We start from the raw sequence: 23,925 nt of genomic DNA on the forward strand, positions 1-23,925 counted from the left end.
GATATCCATCAAGGCGAGCGTGGTCACCACGCGGCTTCAAGGGCACTTGTTGCCAAAGCTTTTCGCCATGGTTTTTCTGGCCGACTGCTCTAGAAGACGCCAAAGACTTGGTCCAGAAATGCAAAGGGTGCCAAAAGTTCTGCTCCAAGCCTCATCAGCCGACTTCTGCACTCAAGACTATCCCCATTGCCTGGCCCTTTGCTGTCTGGGGCCTGGACATGGTAGGACCATTCAAAACAGCACGAGGTGGCATGACTCATCTGCTTGTCGCGGTGGATAAGTTCACCAAGTGGATAGAAGCAAAACCAATCAAGAAATTGAATGGTCCGACTGTTGTGACTTTCATCTCCTACATCACCATCCGGTATGGCATACCACACAGCATCATCACCGACAATGGCACAAACTTTGCCAAAGGCGCCTTGGCCCGTTTATGCGCGACGCAGGGCATCTGACTGGACCTAGCGTCCGTTGCTCATCCGCAGTCAAACGGCCAGGTGGAACGAGCAAACGGCCTTATTTTATCCGGCATCAAGCCCCGATTGGTTGAGCCTCTGGAGCGTTCGGCCGGCTGCTGGCTCGATGAGCTGCCAGCCGTCCCCTGGAGTCTGCGCACAACCCCGAACAAATCAACCGGCTTCACCCCTTTCTTCCTTGTCTACGGTGCCGAATCCGTCATCCCGACGGACATAGAATTCGACTCCCCTTGAGTCACCACGTACACCGAAGAGGAGGCAGAAGAAGCACGACAAGACCGCATCGATCTGCTGGAAGAGGACCGGCTGTTGGCACTCAGCCGGTCCACCATCTACCAGCAGAGTCTGCGTCGATACTACAACCGAAAGGTCAAGCCAAGATCTTTTCAAGAAGGAGACCTTGTGCTCCGGCTGATACAGCGAACAGCCGGCCAGCACAAGCTCTCGGCACCTTGGGAAGGGGTCTCATCATCAGCAAGGTGTTAGGCAACAACTCCTACTACCTCATCGACGCTTAGAAGCCTCGAGCATGCAAAAGAGACGACTCCGGCAGGGAGACGAAGCGTCCATGGAATGTGAATCTCCTTCGAAGGTTTTACAGTTAAAAAGCAGTATGTATCACGCCGACTTTTGTATTAAATACGAAGATGCCGGGTCCCCCGAGAAGAGCTCGGGGACTACCCTCCTTTATCTATAAGACAAGTATTACGCCTATCGTTTGTGATGTTTCATTAATCCATCTGGCGCCGGGCTCGACCAGTCGACCTGGGGACTTGCCGCCTTGTACTATGAAATGCTTCCTGCAGCCGGACAAGTAATGTGTTGGAACCCAAGCCTTCTCTTGTCAGAAGCCGCAGCTCATAGAGCGACTGTTCGGTTGGTAGGAGTTAAGGCGGAAAGGGTGAACACATGAAAAATGGCTAAGGACCCAAAGCATAAACATAGTCCAAGCCGGCTTCCTGCCTCGCCGACCGGCTGTCAAAGCAGCCGGCTGGCCGGTTTCTACTTAACTTGCCAAGAAAACTCTAGCCAGCTAAGTACTTGCCTTCCCGAAAGTGGCTAAGTACTTGACCCAGCCACAGTCCGCAGAGCGACTGATCAGCTGGCAAGACGGCAACCAAGGGAAGGCGGCAAAGGAAAAAGCCAAAAGAGCAGAAAGCAAGGAAAGATAGGACTTGGATAAGATATTTACACATCAAAAGGCCCTTAGCCGACATCCAACATAAGTTTGAAATACACCCCACGGGTGGAACTGTGCGAAGTTAACAAAGTTTGTTGAGACTAATAAGCAGGAAGAAACAAAAGTAAAGTGGCAGCCTAGGAAGCAGCAGGCGGGTTCGGCGGAATGGTGGAGTTGGTAGCGCCAGCTGGTCGAGCGGCCAGCTGGTCGGTCTCCACTTGGTCTCCTTCAGCAGCAGCCGGCTCGCTTGGACATGGCTCGTTGCTGGAGGCGCGGTCGAGTTGAGGTTGGCCGTCCGCTCCGACCTCTGGCACCTCCTCTTCGCCCTCCTCCTCGTCGTCCTCTCCCTCGTCGCTGGAGTCGATCACCTCGGCCGAGTCCTCGTCCTCCTCCAGGTTCAGCCCAAACCACTCTGGCAGCGCCTCGGCGCCGTTCTCGGCCAGCTCCGGGATGAAGATGCCGGTGTCGGTGTACTCGGCGATGGTTGTCGCCCGCTTGACGAGTTCGCCCTCCACTGCCACCAGCTCCTCCTGGGCTTCCTGTCGGAACGTGGTCAACTGGGCTAGATTTAGCCCGGGGTACCACGCCTTGACGAACTCTAAGGTCGGGCGTGCTTCGGCCCGGGCCAAGGAGCCCTTCCACGCCTCAAGACAGCCAGCCGCCACCTCCAGCCAGTCGGCAGTCCGGCTGGGGGTGCGCGGGGCCGGCATGTCGGGCCACAGGGCGGCGATCGCCTGGGCGCCGACACGCTGAAGGCGGTGCAGCATCCGATGAATCGACCGAAGACGAGACTGGATGCTGAGAAGTTGCTCGCGAAGAGTGCGAGGGGCATTGGCGGCGATCTCCTCGCCTTCTACCCTTCGTCCATCGCGGTCGGCCCCGATAGCCTGGTTGGCGGCACCAAAATGACCTGGGAAGAAGTCTGCCAGGACCAAAAGCAAAGTCAGAACAAAAAGAGAAGCCGACTTAATCAGAGGCCGGCAGTTTCAAAGAAGAGTAAAGAAGGCTGCTTACCGTCGGCCATGTCCTCGATCTCGCCAAAGCCGGCCGACAGCATCGCCTCCTTGTCGGTCCAGGCGGAGCGTTCGATCTCGAACTCAGCAAGAAGACCCGCCTCCTTGTCCTCCGCCTCCTTCTGGGCCCTTTGGAGAAGCTCCGCCTGCTCCGCCAGTCGCGCGACCAGCCGATCGCGCTCTTCGGCCAGCTTGCCGCAGTCCACCTCCTTGGCATGAAGCGTGGTGTTGGCTTCGCCCAGTTGCCGTTGAAGGGTGGCATTGACCTCTACAAGTAGAAAAAGAAAGAGACGACAACAATCAGCAAAGAAAGATGAAGTTGCCAGGAAGATCTGGCCCGACTACTCAGCAGTCAGCCCGAATCTCGGGGACTACAGCCCGCTGGTGCGCCAATGCGCCCCCGCAGAGAAAGAAAAAGACTTACTCCGGCTCTCCGACAAGTCGGTGGCACGTTGATCCAACTCCTGAACTCTGGAGTTGAAGGCGGCCGCAAGGAGGTTATGATAATCCTGCAGCAAACATATTAGTGCTTGGAGCTCACTAATTAGAGTTCCGGGCCGCTTGCTCAGCAGCCGGCCCGCAACTCAAGGACTACACCCAGTGGATGCGCTGGTGCACCCCCATGAAGCAATACAAGAACTAAAAATAAAGAAGCAAGAGGTATACCCGGACGGCCTCTCGCGACTCCAGGAACGCCTTGTTGCAGAGCTTGAGAGCGTCAGCCTCGGCGCGGAGTTTGGCTTGAACGTCCAGAATCGCCTTGTTCAGAGGGCCCATCCTGCCTCCCCGCACCCACCCAGTGGGCGCGGCGCTGGTCGCCTCGATGTCCGGGATCGAGGAGCTTGCGGTGCCGGCCTCTAGTGGGCGCGGCGCCGAGGCTGCCTTCGCGAGCCGGCGGCGTAAGGGTGTGCGGACCCCGAGAGTCGGGCCCGTCACCATCAAGTTTCCGGCTGGTGGCGCCGGCGGGTCGGCCGGCTGCTTGTCTCGCGCCTCCTCAAAAGGAGGTGGCGGGGGCACGATCACATCCGGCATGGCGACGTCGCCGTTGTCCCTTTCCATCATAGGGTGCTCGCCGCCGGCTTCCCCAGTCTGCGCCACGAACTCCGGCGGCGGCGGCGCAGAGTTCAGGGGGACAACAAACACTGCCGACTGACGGCGCGCGGCTTCCTCAGCCTGCTTCTTCAGCACAGTGGTGGCTTCGGCCTCCGCCAGCTTCTTCAGGGCGGCGGCTTCCGCCCTGTCTGCTTCCGCCTTCTCCAGGCAGGTGGCGTTCCGCTCCGTCGTCTCCCAGAGGTCGGTGGCCGGTTCGATCCGCCGGGTGGTGGTGGAAGTCTCCGCCGACCCCATGATGGAGGCGGCGGCCGACTTCTCAAGAGAGAGCGGGGCTCTAGATCAAGGGAAACAAGGCGAAGAAACTCAGACAAGATCAGCAAGAAAGGAGAAAGTACGAGAGGAAGGCAGTACTTACGCGGAAACCAGCTGCGGCTCCTTCACAGACTTGCGGAAGCGATTGGCTTTCGCGGCTGCTTCATCCCGCTTGGTCGTCGTGGCCGAGCCCCTGGGCTTCTTGGGCAGGCTGCCGAACAGGCTCGGTGCGGCCCTGCGCTTATGCGCACCACCTCGAGCTGCCGACGCGGCAGACAAGCTCGCGCCCTGCTGGTCGGACCCCGATTGGCGGCGCGGGACGACTTCCCCCACGTCATCGTCTGGCCAGTCCTCGAAGCTGGCTCCGAGCCCCGAGCCGCCCACTGCGCCGCCCCCTCCCTCGGCGTCGTCCTCCAAGGCTGCTGCCCCCAAGTCGGGGTCATCCACGTCGCTCTCCGCTCGGTCGGGGATAAATTGACGCTCCGGCCCCGCGGCGCCGGCTGCCGGCTGGAGGAGGGCGCTCTGTTCGGAGAGCCGGTTGGTCGGGTTAGACAAACGGAACTCGGCAAAAAGGAAGAGAGAGGGAAAGGAAAATTACCATAGGCGGGGGGTTGGCGTGAGAATACGGCTCCTTGCCGAACCGCCACTCTTCCGTGAGCTTGCAGTTCGCGGGGTAGTTCACCATATGAGCTACCTCTGTGTGAGGCATCTCTTTGGTGCACAGCCGGCTTGGGTCCCGATGCCCGCTCATCTGACAGATCATGTGAGGACGGCCCTGGAGCGGGAGCACCCGGCGCGCCACGAAGGCGGACAGCAAGTCGGGCCCGGTCAGACCCTCCGACTGTACCAGCACCCGAAGCCGCGCGATGGCGGCGGCTCCAGAAGGCGATAGTGTCTTGGCCCGGTACGACCAGTTAGGCCATCTCCCGGCCGGCGGGCCGGCAACATAAGCTGGCAGGTTGACCCAGTCATCCTCCGCGAAGATGCTCTTCACGTAGAAGTACGACTGCTGCCACATATTCACCGACTGGATTAGCGTGATCGGAGGAAATGGATTGTCGCCCCCCGGCCTCCGCAAAGCGATGAAGGCGCCGCACTGAGCCGGCACCCCCGCGACGACGGTGCCCCCCCCCCCCCCCCCCGCGAATCCAGGGCCGGGCGTGGCCACAGTGCCTCGTACAAGCGGAGATCTCCGCCCGGCGCGGCACTGTTGCCACTCTGCCCTTGACGTCACTCCTGTCAGGAGAAGTACTGTCCCCACTACCTCCTGTCGGTACAGCCCGAGGATGGTGGGCCCTGCCGGTCAGCGAGAGCCCGGAAGACGGCTGGGGACACACCAGTCGGATCCGAGGGAGGTCGGCTCCCAGCAGCCGGCCTGACCCTTCCTCGGGGACCTACGCGCCATTAACCAGACCAGATGCAGAGTGGCTACAGTGATCTCCCACCAGGAGGCAGCACTGTAGCCACGCCTCCTTGACCAAACACGCGTCATTAGCAACACGGCTACAGTAATCCGTAGCCAGCAAGACCCGCGAGCGGCGGAGGCGGCCTGTCGGCTCCATACCAGACCAGCCGGCGGGCCCCAGCAGCCGACGGAGAAGCCAACGACCAGAGAGACTGACAGCCGGGCCCTACGCCCGGCCGGATTACCATTGTACCCCTGGGGGTAGGCCTATATAACCCCCCCCCCCCAGGGAACCCATGCAAAGGGTTCGGATCTGTTAGGACTAGACTCATACCTAAAGGAGGAGAGAGCGTGCCTGCCTTCTTCCACCTCTAGCAAACAGCTCAAGGAGCACCATTGTACCACTTGCGCCTTAGTGATCATGCGAAGACCCCGCAGAGCAGGACTAGGGGTGTTATCTCCTGGGAGAGTCCCGAACCTGGGTAAAGTACGTCGGCGTTCGTGTCTACGCCTCATCCCGCTTCCAGGCACCGGCGACGTTCTACTCGCTCCCACCATGATAAGCCATCCATTGGCATATGTCACACCCAACCCCCGACAACGACCAACCGCCACCACCGTCCAAGACCCACAGCGGCCGCCGGCCACGCGCCGCCAAATACACCCCGCGCCAGATTTGGTCGCAAGTGGCGGCAAGCATGCCCCTCCAGCAAGCAGCCCGATGCACCACGGATGCCACCTAATGTCGTCGCCGGGAGGGCACTCGGAGCACCGCCGCAACCCACCAATCGCGGAGCCCTGGCCCGTGGCGGCGACCTGCACCCGCGCCACACGCCAAGGGACGAAGAGGCCCACGGCCGCCGGCGGCTAGACTTTGCCTAAGCGCGCCCTGTGGTGGCGGCGGGGGCGGTAAGTGGGAGGATGGCCGGCGACGGTTAGGGTTCCCTCCCCGTCTCCTGCAGGGGCGACACAGGAGGGGTGGGTGGGTCGGGAGGGTCCCGTCGTCGCTCTCAACTGAATAATAATCTCTGTGAGTATGCCTGAAAAACCAGTGGCAATAGTTTTCCACGCAAAAAGACCTGTGAACATTGATTCAAGGAGATACAAATCTTCAATTGTTTTCTTTACAGACACGCTTTATGATCTATATATAAATGAAAGGAACTTACCATTGACATACCCATATGCATTCCATCTCATTCATTTATACTGAAAACTTCTGGAACTTCTGCCTAGTGACTAGACACGATGGTTTAAGATTGACTATATCTGTATAATTTTTTTCATCAATTTATAGATGAAAAGGGCATCAAAATAAGGTCTATCTCTAGACCGCTAACATACAAGATGCAAATAGTCATATAAGAGATGTGGACTGAGTTTGTTGCATGTACTTCATGGTGGGGCGGGCAGGAGCAAACTGCAGGTTTGCAGTTGATCAACGAACAGAGACGTTTTTCATCTTTCCGGACCTGTGCCTGACAAAGAAAGCAGCTAGCATACTTTTGGTGCGGACGGGAGCCTTTTGGATTTGACGCCCTCTTGGGTTGTCGAGAGAACTGAATGATGCCAAATGCCTTGCACCAGGCTGATCCTGAAAATGCAAATCAGGCAACCCCAATATATAATCAAGAGTTCTGTACACAAGATAGGTTGTCTGTGGAGGGAAATAGACAAGTTTTACACCATCAAATGAATTACAGGTCTTAATACTAAGCACATATTTCATCATATCATGGTTTACCTTCATGCCAATGTTACGCGTAACAATGTCCGAACTGCTCACAGTCGACTGCAGACGCTTGGGCAAGGGAGACACGGACAATTCCTTACCTGAAATGTAAGTTGTTTCAGATAAAATGCTTGTTGTCTGTACACACAGATATAAACTATGCAAAAAATCTGCCTAAATAGATACACTTTGTACCAATCATAAAAGCAAAACACACAACTGGGGCTATAAGCAACCAAATAAATTAAATACCTGTAAGGTTGAACCCACCACTGGATGTAGGCTTAGTAGTTTTCGTTTCCCCGTGGCTGCAAAAGCAGATGACAACAAATCAAATACCCCATTTCGGAAGAGTGTATAAAAATGGGCGTGACATACTTACCCTAATTCAGATTGGTGTTCTCCATTGGTTTTGGTGTTCTTCTCTGAAGCCAAGTGCCAGAAAAGAGTCTTCTCTAATAAGGAAAACATTTTGCATTAGTACACTAAGTATATGGCATCAAACTTCCAAATGTGCGCACAGAAGCAAGAAAAGGCACCTGAGGGATAAGGTTTAGGCTTTAAGTCAAACTCGGCGTCTGTTTGCATCTCAGAAAAGGCCTGCATTCTTTTGTTTCCCGCAGCTAGTTCAGAGAAAATTTCACAAGTTAAATTAGGTGATAATCGTTTCTTGGGCTGAGAAATAAATGTTTGTATCACACGTCCTTACTTGGTACGATGTAATGTTTGTGGTGTCTTGTGGCGTTTCCGATCATCTGCTGCTGCCTAAGGCCTTCTTTATCGGTGTAAGTTTGGCAAGTCAGGACTTGCTGAACATGGAAAGTAAGTGTCACTTGTAAATCCTGCAGCTCTATCAGCACAAATTCTCTTGCTAAAATAGTCAGTACCTGGTTCAAGGATGCTACTTTCAGCTCGACAGTTGAGACCTCTGAAACCTGTTGTTCATACAGGTCTGTCAATTTGTAGGCAACGGTGCCAAGGTGGTCGACCGCGTTGACCAGAGCCCTGACAGCATAATCCTTCAAGTTGTCCAGCACACTGATAACAAGAAACATGCGAAAAATGATCAGACAACCTCTCGCTGCATGTTCTACTTCTGTGCAGTGATCACCTAGCAGAAACTTGATGCTGCCTTTTGTTCTTCCATATTTACAGAATCCTTGGTTCCTTTTGCAGTGCAGCCAGATGCAGAAGATGGACGCGTCCATTCAACTAAAATTAACAAGGTAACCTTTATTTCTAAGTCGACCAAGAAATTCTTATTTCTAGGTGGACGTTTCTGATCGTTGATTCTTCTTTATCCAATGGGAATCGAGTAGTTGCACAATTTGGAGTAACTATTTCTCAGGCGACGGCTTAAAATATCAGATCTGAATTAAACAATTATGAAAAGTTGTGCAAAGAAATCCAAAATTCCTACAACCTTCACTGCCCATGATTAATTCTCTAGTGGTGTCTCCGCATTTAAGCCTCCACACCTGGAGAGTTTTTGTCAATCAATTGTCCTTGATTTGTCTGATCCTAGTTCGTCTGTAGATGGGTGCAAGTATGCTACTAGCATACTACTGAACCAATCAACACCAAAATAGAAGCTGGGCATAAAGTTTGGTTAAAACATCGGCTAGCAACATCAAGTAAACAATGATTGCTACACATGCAAAGTTGTTATTACTACCAAGAAATTGCGACCGAGTTGCTACAGAATAGAATTGAGTGCTAGAACTGGGAATCGCAGTGGAGACAAGAATAGCTCACATATGCTTCTGCTCGCTGTGGAGGTACGACTTCTCGCAGTACTCCGCGGCGGAGTAAAGCTGTGGGCGCAGGTTCTTGAGCTCCTGCACGCGCGACAGAAGCAGGTCACTTACCGCCAACCTAACAAACGGGAGCGCAAAACGCGGATCTGTTGGCGCGCCGATAGAGGCGATGGCCAGGCCGGGTAGCGGCGGGATCTCCCGGATCCTGGCCGGCGGCGTACCTGGAGCGCCTTGACGAAGCTCTTGCTCCGCTCCATGGACGCCTCGTCGAAGGTGGTGGGAGCAGGGCGGGCGGGGTCGGGCCCGGACGCCCACGAGGGCGACGCCTGCAGCTGCGGCTGCTGCATCGCGGTCCTCTGCTCGCTCCTGTCGTCGGTGGGAACGGGAAGCGGGGAGGCCAAGGCACGTCAGGAGGAAGCAAGGTAGCGAATGCGATTCGCCTCTGCTGTTGTCCCGCCTGCCGGGTGCTGCAGCAGCAGCGGCTCGCGTATTGGAGGTAGCTGCGCTCCGGCTCCGGCTGCGTGCGGGAGTGGAGGCAGTTGGTGGAGTGGGGGCGGGGCAGCGAGCGAGGTGGTGAGGGTGGGCGCGGATGGCGACGGCGGACGGGGTCGTGTTGGTTGCCAGTCGCTTTAACTTCTAGTCAATGTGCGGCGGGCGCAGCACCCACCCACGCAGGCCCTGTTGCACTTGGCAAATGACGGCAGCAGATTAGGGGAATCGAGTGCAAGCTTTGTCAGCCTCTTTTTCCTTCGCGGGGAATCTCTCTCGGCTGTGTTTTGTGGGAGCTAGTACTTTCTAAAAAAAATCACTGATGATTTGATGAAAAAGTGAGTTTGTCTCCTCCGTCCTGTGGCTCGTCCTCTGCACTTGGCTGTTGCTGTTTGGTTGCAACATGTTTGGTGCGTTGGTACCTTTGGGTTCGGTTGCTGTACATTGCAATTTCTGCGTAACAAGTTATGGCCTTGACATGTACTAAAAGGAGAATTAGTTATCTCTTTTATTCGAAAAGCATCAGATCTATTATAAAAGTTCACCGAAAGTAAAAAAAAAGTACATCTGAAACATAATAAAAAAATACGAGATTCCGCTCCCCCTACGCGCTGAACGACCACTACTACCCCAGAATAAGACGCCGACGCGCTACTATGCCGCTCCCCCTACCAGGGTCTACTTGGCCTTGTCAATGACAGCGGAGATGTCTTCGTGCACATGCCCCGATGCCCTGAAGCCACAGTCGTCGTCGATGAACCATTTAATAGATCTAAAGTGCCTGACACCAGATCTTGTCACATGACGAGAAACTCTAACCTCATCACCCCAAGAAAATGATTGAAATCTACACCGAATCTTCGTTTGGCTACATCTAGATAGGCGAACTTCTTATAGGAGTCCAGAACAAAAACTCAAAGAGAAAGGGTCACCATTCGCCTGAGCGATACACCTACGAGGACTAAAAAAATCTACCTAAAATACTAGCAGAGCGGAGGCACCGTCCAATCAAAACTTTAAGATTTGTATTTTTTGTTGCAAATGCTCACATTGGTAAAGTTGTTGCGGTGCTGGCCGCTATCTCCGTAGTTTGTTCCATGTGTTCTGGGTCGTCTCTTGATCATTTTTAGGTTGTTGTTTGTCACGCTTGTGGGCTGCACTGTTCATTCTTACTCCCTTCGTATTAAATATAAGACTTTGTCTTGACAATGTCATAGGAAAGTTCTTATATTAAGTTACAGAGGTAGTATTTGTTTAGGAGAGAAGTGATTGAAAAGAGAATGGTAAGTGTATGTACTAAAAAAGAAAGGGTGGCACATATTTAAAAATAAAAGAGCTGTTTTTTTACCCTTCTTTTTTCATAGCCGTCTATTTTGTCACGGTTGAAAGTTCACCCTTGAAACATAACTAAGAATCCGACCAGTTTTTGTCGTGGTTTTTTGTCCCAGTTGCAACTTCACCTTCAACATGTAACTCGGTCCAACCTATTTTTGTCTCAGTTTCAAGTCCACCGATAACATGCAACTCCATGCCTGTAATGAAACTTCAACTAAGGGCGGGTGCAAGGTTATTGGCCAGTTGCATGCCCAAAACTAAGACAAAATTCATGTTTTTTGCATTTCCAGCTATTTTATAAAAAGTCGTGAACATTTTGTTAAAATTATGAAAAAATAGAATTCATGTTTTATTTTTTATAAAAAATCATGAACTTTTCCACATTCGTTTTTTGAATTTGTGAACATTTTTCAAAGTTGCTAATTCCTTTCTAATTCACACACTTTTTAAAAATTACAAACATTTTTTATTTCATAAAATTTTAAAAAAAACATACAAAGAATTTTTCATTTCACCAATATTTTTTTGCAAACAATTTTAAATAGATGAGCAAGGACAATCGACTTGTTTAAACAAAATAAGAAAAAGAAACAAACGCATGAGGGGAATGGCTTTGTTCTGGGATGAGGTGATGTCGATGTCGTATTTGATGTTGCATATTTTAACAGATGTGACATGTTTATATCACATATAGATTAGGCCTAGACACACCCATGAAAATAATAATAGTTTTTTTGCGTGCAAAAATAATAATACGAGTAGTTGTTAAGGTCTTGTGGGGCTTAACAACCATCAAAGCTTTTTTATTTCCTTTTTTCAGAAAAGACATCCAAAGGGTGTCTCATATATGATAGTAGTTCCTCCATTTCCTAATATAAGATGTTGTAATATTTATCAAGGAAACACATACAATTAAAGGACAAGAGGACACAAAACAACCTATAAACCATATATAATTGAATAGTAATATAGCAAAATCTGTTTATAGTACTTTTGCAATGGATAATGTTGCGCTTTGAGCTATAATAGCTTGCAACAAAACCTAGTGAAGTCTTCCATATCGTTCTACTCACATCATGTAGGTGAATTAATTAATGCTATTTATGTATTGGCTGGACGAGATTTGATCCCATGATCCTACCACCAGCATCCTTCTATATTTATATCATCTTCACGTGTAATAAGATGCCAGTCAAACGAGGATGCATCTTGCATTATTGAATATGAGCCCACCAAAGGTTCAGCGAGTGCGACACTCTGAACATATGAGTTCTTTTTTCTTGCAAGAAACTTCCAATCTATTAATTTTTTAGTATGATGGTACAAAGAACAATATTCTCTTCTTTCTTCTTTCTTCTTTTTTACTAATAAAGGGGCTATTGCTTTTTACCACCGTAATTTCGTCTGTACATGATTAATTTTAGTCCGACAGACCGCTAACGAGGTGGCACTAAAATAACGTACGGATCCGATATTTTTGTCCGCAACAAAAAAAAAATTAGTCTCCTGGGCCAGAAGTCCGAGTGGGCCAGCAAGCCAGCGGCAAAAACTATTCGCTGGCAAGCAGACTCGAACCCTAAACTTGTACTAGCACATAACATAACAGAGTGGCCAACCAAGCCGGCCTGCGTCCTTTCCCACCTCGCTCTTTCACATCCAATCTACTCAATTTATACACGTGTTTCTTGGGTGTCAGGAAGGCATCTAGGAGATCATTACAGAAAATGAAGGAAAAGGAGGCGAATTAACTGGAAAGCAAGGCATTTTTTCTATATATTGAAGGAAATATGCCCTAGAGGCAATAATAAAGTTATTATTTATTTCCTCATATCATGATAAATGTTTATTATTCATGCTAGAATTGTATTAACCGGAAACATAATACATGTGTGAATACATAGACAAACATACTGTCACTAGTATGCCTCTACTTGACTAGCTCGTTGATCAAAGATGGTTATGTTTCCTAACCATAGACATGAGTTGTCATTTGATAAACGGGATCACATCATTAGAAGAATGATGTGATTGACTTGACCCATTCTGTTAGCTTAGCACTTGATCGTTTTAGTATACTGCCATTGTTTTCTTCATGACTTATACATGTTTCTATGACTATGAGATTATGCAACTCTCAATTATTGGAGGAACACTTTGTGTGCTACCAAACGTCACAACGTAACTGGGTGATTATAAAGGTGCTCTACAGGTATCTCCGATGGTACTTGTTGAGTTGGCATAGATCAAGATTAGGATTTGTCACTTCGACTGTCGAAGAGGTATCTCTGGGCCCTCTCGGTAATGCACAACACTATAAGCCTTGCAAGCAATGTGACTAATGAGTTAGTTGCGGGATGTTGCATTACGGAACGAGTAAAGAGACTTGCCGGTAACAAGATTGGACTAGGTATTGAGATACCGACGATCGAATCTCGGGCAAGTAACATACCGATGACAAAGGGAACAACACATGTTGTTATGCGGTTTGACCGATAAAGATCTTCGTAGAATATGTAGGAACCAATATGAGCATCCAGGTTCCGCTATTGGTTATTGACCGGACACATGTCTCGGTCATGTCTACATAGTTGTCGAAGCCGTAGGGTCCGCACGCTTAAAGTTCTGTGACGATCGGTATTATGGGTTTTTGTGTTTTGATGTATCGAAGGTAGTTCGGAGTCCCGGATATGATCACGGACATGACGAGGAGTCTCGAAATGGTCGAGACATAAAGATAGATATATTGGATGACTATGTTCAGACACCGGAAGTGTTTCGGGAGGTTTCAGACATTTACCAGAGTACCGGGGGGTTACCGGAACCCCCCGGGGAGTATATTGGGCCTAATGGGCCTTAGTGGGAGAAGAGGAGGGGCGGCCAAGGGCAGGCGCGCCCCCTCCCCCTCTAGTCCGAATTGGACAAGGAGGGGGTGGCGGCCCCCTTTCCTTCTCTTCCTCTCTCCCTTGTTGGGGAACGTAGCAGAAAACAAAAATTTTCCTACGGTTTCACCAAGATCCATCTATGAGTTCATCTAGCAACGAGTGATCGGATGCATCTACATACCTTTGTAGATCGCGAGCGGAAGCGTTCAAAGAACGGGGATGAGGTAGTCGAACACGACGTGATCCAAATCACCGGAGATCCTAGCACCGAACGGACGGCACCTCCGCGTTCAACACACGTACGGTCAGCGTAACGTCTCCTTCTTCTTGATCCAGCAAGAGGGAAGGAGAGGTTGAGGAAGATGGCTCCAGCAGCAGCACGACGGCGTGGTGGTGATGGAGTTGCAGTACTCCGTCAGGGCTTTGCCAAGCACTATGGAGGAGGAGGAGGTGTTGGAGAGGGAGAAGGAGGCAACCAAAGGCCCAGGTCAGAAGTCCTCCATCTCCTCACTATATATAGGAGGGCCAAGGGGGGGGGCGCCGGCCCTAGGAGATCTAATCTCCTAGGGGGGTGCGGCCAAGGGAGGTTTCCCTCCCCCCAAGGCACCTAGGAGGTGCCTTCCACTAGTGGACTCTTCCCTTTTGTGAACCCTAGGCGCATGGGCCTCTTGGGGCTGGTGCCCTTGGCCCATGTAGGCCAAGGCGCACCCCCTACAGCCCATGTGGCCCCCGGGGCAGGTGGCCCCACCCGGTGGACCCCCCGGGACCCTTCCGGTGGTCCTGGTACAATACCGATAACCCTGAAACTTGTCCCGATGGCCGAAATAGCACTTCCTATATATAATTCTTTACCTCCGGACCATTCCGGAACTCCTCATGACGTCCGGGATCTCATCCGGGACTCCGAACAACATTCGGGTTACTGCATATACATATCCCTACAACCCTAGCGGCACCGAACCTTAAGTGTGTAGACCCTGCGGGTTCGGGAGACATGCAGACATGACCGAGACGACTCTCCGGTCAATAACCAACAGCGGGATCTGGATACCCATGTTGGCTCCCACATGCTCCACGATGATCTCATCGGATGAACCACGATGTCGAGGATTCAAGCAACCCCGTATGCAATTCCCTTTGTCAATCGATATGTTACTTGCTCGAGATTCGATCGTCGGTATCCCCATACCTCGTTCAATCTCGTTACCGGCAAGTCACTTTACTCGTACCGTAATGCATGATCCCGTGACCAAACACTTGGTCACTGCATTACCGAGTGGGCCCAGTGATACCTCTCCGTCATACGGAGTGACAAATCCCAATCTTGATCCGTGTCAACCCAACAGACACTTTCGGAGATACCCGTAGTCTACCTTTATAGTCACCCAGTTACGTTGTGACGTTTGGTACACCCAAAGCATTCCTACGGTATCCGGGAGTTACACGGTCTCATGGTCTAAGGAAAGGATACTTGACATTGGAAAACTCTAGCAAACGAACTATACGATCTTATGCTATGTTTAGGATTGGGTCTTGTCCATCACATCATTCTCCTAATGATGTGATTTCGTTATCAATGACATCCAATGTCCATAGTCAGGAAACCATGACTATCTGTTGATCAACGAGCTAGTCAACTAAAGGCTTACTAGGGACATGTTGGTGTCTGTTATTCACACATGTATTACGATTTCCGGATAACACAATTATAGCATGAATAAAGACAATTATCATGAACAAGGAAATATAATAATAATGCTTTTATTATTGCCTCTAGGGCATATTTCCAACAGTCTCCCACTTGCACTAGAGTCAATAATCTAGTTACATTGTGATGAGTCGAACACCCATGGAATTCTGGTGTTGATCATGTTTTGCCCTAGGGAGAGGTTTAGTCAACGGATCTGCTATATTCAGGTCCGTATGCACTTTACAAATATCTATGTCTCCATCTTGAACATTTTCACGAATGGAGTTGAAGCGACGCTTGATGTGCATTGTCTTCTTGTGAAACCTGGGCTCCTTGGCAAGAGCAATAGCTCCAGTGTTGTCACAGAAGAGCTTGATCGGTCCCGACGCATTGGGTATGACTCCTAGGTCGGTGATGAACTCCTTCGCCCAAATTGCTTCATGCGCTGCCTCCGAGGCTGCCATGTACTCCGCTTCACATGTAGATCCCGCCACGACGCTCTGCTTGCAACTGCACCAGCTTACTGCCCCACCATTCAAAATATACACGTATCCGGTTTGTGACTTTGAGTCATCCAGATCTGTGTCGAAGCTAGCGTCGACGTAACCCTTTACGACGAGCTCTTCGTCACCTCCATAAACGAGAAATATTTCCTTAGTCCTTTTCAGGTACTTCAGGATATTCTTGACCGCTGTCCAGTGTTCCTTGCCGGGATTACTTTGGTACCTTCCTACCAAACTTACGGCAAGGTTTACATCAGGTCTGGTACACAGCATGGCATGCCAAATTCGTGACTCAAGTATTCTCCTCCACGATCTGATCGTAGAAACTTGATTTTCCTGTCACGTTGATTCTCAACCTCACTCTGAAATTCCTTGAACTTTTCAAAGGTTTCAGACTTGTGTTTCATTAAGTAGATATACCCATATCTACTCAAATCATCAGTGAGGGTGAGAACATAACGATAGCCACCGCGAGCCTCAACACTCATTGGACCGCACACATCAGTATGTATGATTTCCAATAAGTTGGTTGCTCGCTCCATTGTTCCTGAGAACGGAGTCTTGGTCATCTTACCCATGAGGCATGGTTCACACGTGTCAAATGATTCGTAATCAAGAGACTCTAAAAGTCCATCTACATGGAGCTTCTTCATGCGTTTGACACCTATGTGACCAAGGCGGCAGTGCCACAAGTATGTGGGACTATCATTATCAACCTTACATCTTTTGGTACTCACACTATGAATATGTGTAGCATTACGCTCGAGATTCATTAAGAATAAACCATTCACCATAGGAGCATGACCATAAAACATATCTCTCATATAAATAGAACAACCATTATTCTCGGATTTAAATGAGTAGCCATCTCGAATTAAACGAGATCCCGATACAATGTTCATGCTCAAAGCTGGCACTAAATAACAATTATTAAGGTTTAAAACTAATCCCGAAGGTAAATGTAGAGGTAGCGTGCCGACGGCGATCACATTGACCTTGGAACCATTCCCGACGCGCATCGTCACCTCGTCCTTTGCCAGTCTCCGCTTATTCCGCAGCCCCTGCTTTGAGTTACAAATGTGAGCAACTGCACCGGTATCAAATACCCAGGAGCTACTACGAGTACTAGTAAGGTACACATCAATTACATGTATATCATATATACCTTTTGTTTTGCCGGCCTTCTTGTCCGCTAAGTATTTGGGGCAGTTCCGCTTCCAGTGGCCACTTCCCTTGCAATAAAAGCACTCAGTCTCGGGCTTGGGTCCATTCTTTGGCTTCTTCCCGGCAGCTTGCTTGCCGGGCGCGGCAACTCCCTATCCGTCCTTCTTGAAGGCTTTCTTACCCTTGCCCTTCTTGAACTTAGTGGTTTTATTCACCATCAACACTTGATGTTCCTTTTTGACTTCTACCTCTGCTGATTTCAGCATTGCAAATACCTCAGGAATGGTCTTTTCCATCCCCTGCATATTGAAGTTCATCACAAAGCTCTTGTAGCTTGGTGGAAGCGACTGGAGGATTCTATCAATGACCGCGTCATCCGGGAGATTAACTCCCAGCTGAGTCAAGCGGTTATGTAACCCAGACATAGTGAGTATGTGCTCACTGACAGAACTATTTTCCTCCATCTTACAGCTGAAGAACTTGTCGGAGACCTCATATCTCTCGATTCGGGCATGAGCTTGAAAAACCATTTTCAGCTCTTCGAACATCTCATATGCTCCATGTCTCTCAAAACGCTTTTGGAGCCCCGGCTCTAAGCTGTAAAGCATGCCGCACTGAACGAGGGAGTAGTCATCAGCACGTGTCTGCCAAGCGTTCATAACGTCTTGGTTCTGTGGGACGGGTGGATCACCTAGCGGTGCTTGTAGGACATAATCTTTCTTGGCAGCTATGAGGATGATCCTCAGGTTCCGGACCCAGTCTGTATAGTTGCTGCCATCGTCTTTCAGCTTGGTTTTCTCTAGGAACGCGTTGAAGTTGAGGACTACGTTGGCCATTTGATCTACAAGACATATTGCAAAGATTTTTAGACTAAGTTCATGATAATAAAGTTCATCTAATGAACTCCCACTTAGATAGACATCCCTCTGCTAGTCATCTAAGTATAACATGATCCGAGTCAACTAGGCCGTGTCCGATCATCACGTGAGACGGACTAGTCAACTTCGGTGAACATCTCCATGTTGATCGTATCTTCTATACGACTCATGCTCGACCTTTCGGTATTCTGTGTTCCGAGGCCATGTCTATACACATGCTAGGCTCATCAAGTCAACCTAAGTGTTTGCATGTGTAAATCTGTCTTACACCCGTTGTATGTGAACGTTTGAATCAAACACCCGATCATCACGTGGTGCATTGAAACAACAAACTGTCGCAACGGTGCACAGTTAGGGGGAACACTTTCTTGAAATTATTATGAGGGATCATCTTATTTACTACCGTCGTTCTAAGTAAACAAGATGCAAAACATGATAAACATCACATGTAATCAAATAATAATAATGACATGATATGGCCAATATCACATAGCTCCTTTGATCTCCATCTTGGGGCTCCATGATCATCTTGTTACCGGCATGACACCATGATCTCGATCATTGTGTCTCCATGAAGTTGCTCGCCAACTATTACTTATACTACTATGGCTAACGCGTTTAGCAATAAAGTAAAGTAATTTACATGGCGTTCCTCAATGACACGCAGGTCATACAAAAATTAAAGACAACTCCTATGGCTCATGCCAGTTGTCATACTCATCGACATGCAAGTCGTGATTCCTATTACAAAAGCATGAACAACTCATACATCACATATATATCATTCATCATTCATCAGAACTTTGGCCATATCATATCACAAAGCACTTGCTGCAAAAACAAGTTAGACGTCCTCTAATTGTTGTTGCAAGTTTTACGTGGCTGAAGTAGGGTTCTAGCAAGAACGTTTTCTTAACTACGTGAAAGCCACAACGTGATTTGTCAACTTCTATTTACCCTTCATAAGGACCCTTTTCATCGAATCCGCTCCAACTAAAGTAGGAGAGACAGACACCCGCCAGCCACCTTATGCAACTAGTGCATGTTAGTCGGTGGAACCGGTCTCACGTAAGCGTACGTGTAAGGTTGGTCCGGGCCGCTTCATCCCACAATACCGTTGAAGCAAGATAAGACTAGTAACGGCAAGAAAGTTGACAACATCTACGCCGACAACAAATTGTGTTCTACTCGCGCAAGAGAACTACGCATAGACCTAGCTCTGATACCACTGTTGGGGAACGTTGCAGAAAACAAAAAATTTCCTACGTTTTCACCAAGATCCATCTATGAGTTCATCTAGCAACGAGTGATCGGATGCATCTACATACCTTTCTAGATCGCGAGCGGAAGCGTTCAAAGAACGGGGATGAGGTAGTCGAACACGACGTGATCCAAATCACCGGAGATCCTAGCACCGAACGGACGGCACCTCCGCGTTCAACACACGTACGGTCAGCGTAACGTCTCCTTCTTCTTGATCCAGCAAGAGGGAAGGAGAGGTTGAGGAAGATGTCTCCAGCAGCAGCACGACGGCGTGGTGGTGATGGAGCTACAGTACTCCGTCAGGGCTTCGCCAAGCACTATGGAGGAGGAGGAGGTGTTGGAGAGGGAGAAGGAGGCAACCAAAGGCCCAGGTCAGAAGTCCTCCATCTCCCCACTATATATAGGAGGGCCAAGGGGGGGGGCGCCGGCCCTAGGAGATCTAATCTCCTAGGGGGGTGCGGCCAAGGGAGGTTTCCCTCCCCCCCAAGGCACCTAGGAGGTGCCTTCCACTAGTGGGACTCTTCCCTTTTGTGAACCCTAGGCGCATGGGCCTCTTGGGGCTGGTGCCCTTGGCCCATGTAGGCCAAGGCGCACCCCCTACAGCCCATGTGGCCCCCGGGGCAGGTGGCCCCACCCGGTGGACCCCCCGGGACCCTTCCAGTGGTCCCGGTACAATACCGATAACCCCGAAACTTGTCCCGATGGTCGAAATAGCACTTCCTATATATAATTCTTTACCTCCGGACCATTCCGGAACTCCTCGTGACGTCCGGGATCTCATCCGGGACTCCGAACAACATTCGGGTTACTGCATATACATATCCCTACAACCCTAGCGTCACCGAACCTTAAGTGTGTAGACCCTACGGGTTCGGGAGACATGCAGACATGACCGAGACGACTCTCCGGTCAATAACCAACAGCGGGATCTGGATACCCATGTTGGCTCCCACATGCTCCACGATGATCTCATCGGATGAACCACGATGTCGAGGATTCAAGCAACCCCGTATGCAATTCCCTTTGTCAATCGATATGTTACTTGCTCGAGATTCGATCGTCGGTATCCCCATACCTCGTTCAATCTCGTTACCGGCAAGTCACTTTACTCGTACCGTAATGCATGATCCCATGACCAAACACTTGGTCACTTTGAGCTCATAATGATGATGCATTACCGAGTGGGCCCAGTGATACCTCTCCGTCATACGGAGTGACAAATCCCAATCTTGATCCGTGTCAACCCAACAGACACTTTCGGAGATACCCGTAGTCTACCTTTATAGTCACCCAGTTACGTTGTGACGTTTGGTACACCCAAAGCATTCCTACGGTATCCGGGAGTTACACGATCTCATGGTCTAAGGAAAGGATACTTGACATTGGAAAACTCTAGCAAACGAACTATACGATCTTATGCTATGTTTAGGATTGGGTCCTGTCCATCACATCATTCTCCTAATGATGTGATCTCGTTATCAATGACATCCAATGTCCATAGTCAGGAAACCATGACTATCTGTTGATCAACGAGCTAGTCAACTAGAGGCTTACTAGGGACATGTTGGTGTCTGTTATTCACACATGTATTACGATTTCCGGATAACACAATTATAGCATGAATAAAGACAATTATCATGAACAAGGAAATATAATAATAATGCTTTTATTATTGCCTCTAGGGCATATTTCCAACATCCCTTTCTTCTCCTCTCCTACTCCAACTAGGAAAAGAGGGAGTCCTACTCCCGGTGGGAGTAGGACTCCCCCCTTTGGCGCGCCCTCCTCCTTGGTCGGCCACCTCCCCCCTAGCTCCTTTCTATACGGGGGCAGGAGGCACCCCATAGACACAACAATTGATCTGTTGATCTCTTAGCCGTGTGCGGTGCCCCCTCCACCATAATCCATCTCGGTTATATTGTAGCAGTGCTTAGGCAAAGCCCTGCGACAGTAGCTTCATCAACATCGTCACCACGCCATCGTGCTGACAAAACTCTTCGTTGAGCTCTACTGGATCGTGAGTTCGCGGGACGTCACGGAGCTGAATGTGTGCTGAACGCGGAGGTGCCGTACGTTCGGTGTTGAGGATCGGTCGATCATGAGGACGTATGGCTACATCAACCGCGTTGTTATAACGCTTCCGCTTAATGGTCTACGAGGGTATGTGGACAACACTCTCCCCTCTCGTTGCTATACATCACCATGATCTTGCGTGTGCGTATGCGTAGATGTTATATGCACGAGTAGAACACAAGTGAGTTGTGGGCGATACAAGTCATACTGCTTACCAGCATGTCATACTTTGGTTCGGTGATATTGTTGGATGAAGCGGCCTGGACCGACATTACGCGTACGCTTACGCGAGACTGGTTCTACTGACGTGCTTTGCACACAGGTGGGTGGCGGGTGTCAGTTTCTCCAACTTTAGTTAAACCGAGTGTGGCTATGCCCGGTCCTTGAGAAGGTTAAAACAACACTAACTTGATGAACTATCATTGTGGTTTTGATGCGTAGGTAAGAACGGTTCTTGCTCAGCCCGTAGCAGCCACGTAAAACTTGCAACAACAAAGTAGAGGACGTCTAACTTGTTTTTGCAGGGCATGTTGTGATGTGATATGGTCAAGACATGATGCTATATTTATTATATGAGATGATCATGTTTTGTAACGGAGTTATTGGCAACTGCCAGGAACTATATGGTTGTCGCTTTATTGTATGCAATGCAATCGCCCTGTAATTGGTTTACTTTATCACTAAGCGGTAGCAATAGTCGTAGAAGCAATAGTTGGCGAGACGACAACGATACTACGATGAGATCAAGGTGCCGCGCCGGTGACGATGGTGATCATGACGGTGCTTTGGAGATGGAGATCACAGGCACAAGATGATGATGGCCATATCATATCACTTATATTGATTGCATGTGATGTTTATCCTTTATGCATCTTATTCTGCTTTGTTTGACGGTAGCATTATAAGATGATCTCTCACTAAATTTCAAGGTAAAAGTGTTCTTCCTGAGTATGCACCGTTGCCAAAGTTCGTCGTGCCGAGACACCACGTGATGATCGGGTGTGATAAGCTCAGCGTTCATCTACAACGGGTGTAAGACAGTTTTACACACGCAAAATACTCGGATTAAACTTGACAAGCCTAGCATATGCAGATATGGCCTCGGAACACTAAGACCGAAAGGTCGAGCGTGAATCATATAGTAGATATGATCAACATAGTGATGTTCACCATTGAAAACTACTCCATTTCACGTGATGATCGGTTATGGTTTAGTTGATATGGATCACGTGATCACTTAGATGATTAGAGGGATGTTTATCTAAGTGGGAGTTCTTAAGTAATATGATTAATTGAACTTAAATTTATCATTAACTTAGTACCTGATAGTATTTTGCTTGTCTATGTCATTGTAGATAGATGTCCCGTGTTGTTGTTCCGTTAAATTTTAATGCGTTCCTTAAGAAAGCAAAGTTGAAAGATGATGGTAGCAATTACACGGACCGGGTCCATATCTTGAGGATTATCCTCATTGCTGCACAGAAGAATTATGTCCTGAAAGCATCGCTAGGTGCCAAACCCGCTGCAGGAGCAACGCCAGATGTTATGAACGTTTGGCAGAGCAAAGCTGATGAGTACTCAATAGTTCAGTGTGCCATGCTTTACGGCTTAGAACTGGGACTTCAACGACGTTTTGAACATCATGGAGCATATGCAATGTTCTAGGAGTTGAAGTTAATATTTCAAGCAAATGCCCGGATTGAGAGATATGAAGTCTCCAATAAGTTCTACAGCTGCCAAATGGAGGAGAATAGTTCTGTCAGTGAACATATACTCAGAATGTCTGGGTACCATAACCACTTGACTTGGCTGGGAGTTAATCTTCCGGTTGATAGTGTCATTGACAGAGTTCTTCAATCACTGCCGCCAAGCTACAAGAGCTTCGTGATGAACTATAATATGCAAGGGATGGATAAGACGATTCCCGAGCTCTTCGCAATGCTAAAGGCTGCGAAGATAGAAATAAAGAAGGAGCATCAACTGTTGATGGTCAACAAGACCACCAGTTTTAAGAAAAAGGGTAAAGGGAAGAAGAAAGGGAACTTCAAGAAGAATGGCAAACAAGTTGCTGCTCAAGAGAAGAAACCCAAGTCTGGACCTAAGCCTGAGACCGAGTGCTTCTACTGCAAAGGGACTGGTCACTGGAAGCGGAACTGCCCCAAGTATTTGGTGGATAAGATGGATGACAAGGTGAACAAATGGTATATGTGATATACATGTCATTGGTGTGTACCTTACTAGACCTCGCAGTAGCACCTGGGTATTTGATACTGGTTCTGTTGCTAATATTTGCAACTCGAAACAGGGACTACGGATTAAGCGAAGACGGGCTAAGGACGAGGTGACGATGCGCGTGGGAAATGGTTCCAAAGTCGATGTGATCGCCGTCGGCACGCTGTCGCTACATCTATCTTTGGGATTAGTTTTAGACCTAAATAATTGTTATTTGATGCCAGCATTAAGCATGAACGTTATATCTGGATCTTGTTTGATGCGAGATGGTTATTCATTTGAATATGAGAATAATGATTGTTCTATTTATATGAGTAATATCTTTTATGATCATGCACCCTTGAAGAGTGGTCTATTTGTATTGAATCTCGATAGTAGTGATACACATATTCATAATATTGAAGCCAAAAGATGTAGAGTTGATAATGATAGTGCAACTTATTTGTGGCACTGTCGTTTGGGTCATATTGGTGTAAAGCGCATGAAGA

General features: G+C 49.1%; 2 protein-coding genes across 2 annotated transcripts; both read right to left on the reverse strand.

The window, feature by feature from the left end:
• Positions 1-1,682: 1,682 nt before the first annotated feature.
• LOC125544159 lies at positions 1,683-6,348 on the reverse strand. The gene is made up of 6 exons (XM_048707743.1): positions 4,633-6,348; positions 4,138-4,556; positions 3,336-4,056; positions 3,094-3,178; positions 2,671-2,937; positions 1,683-2,578 (listed from the first exon to the last, which is right to left on the reverse strand). Exons 1-6 carry the CDS (start codon positions 5,050-5,052, stop codon positions 1,794-1,796), a joined length of 2,697 nt encoding a protein of 898 aa, XP_048563700.1. The 5' UTR covers positions 5,053-6,348; the 3' UTR covers positions 1,683-1,793.
• A 152-nt stretch (positions 6,349-6,500) lies between these two features.
• Positions 6,501-9,537, reverse strand: LOC125544160 (probable protein ABIL1). Its single transcript, XM_048707744.1, has 9 exons — positions 9,150-9,537; positions 8,927-9,009; positions 8,059-8,209; positions 7,881-7,980; positions 7,711-7,794; positions 7,554-7,626; positions 7,424-7,479; positions 7,184-7,272; positions 6,501-7,033 (listed from the first exon to the last, which is right to left on the reverse strand). The coding sequence occupies exons 1-9, from the start codon at positions 9,273-9,275 to the stop codon at positions 6,878-6,880; spliced, it is 918 nt and encodes a 305-aa protein (XP_048563701.1). The 5' UTR covers positions 9,276-9,537; the 3' UTR covers positions 6,501-6,877.
• Positions 9,538-23,925: the final 14,388 nt, after the last annotated feature.

This window comes from Triticum urartu, chromosome 3 (genome assembly GCF_003073215.2).
Source record: "Triticum urartu cultivar G1812 chromosome 3, Tu2.1, whole genome shotgun sequence".
Taxonomy (NCBI): domain Eukaryota; kingdom Viridiplantae; phylum Streptophyta; class Magnoliopsida; order Poales; family Poaceae; genus Triticum; species Triticum urartu.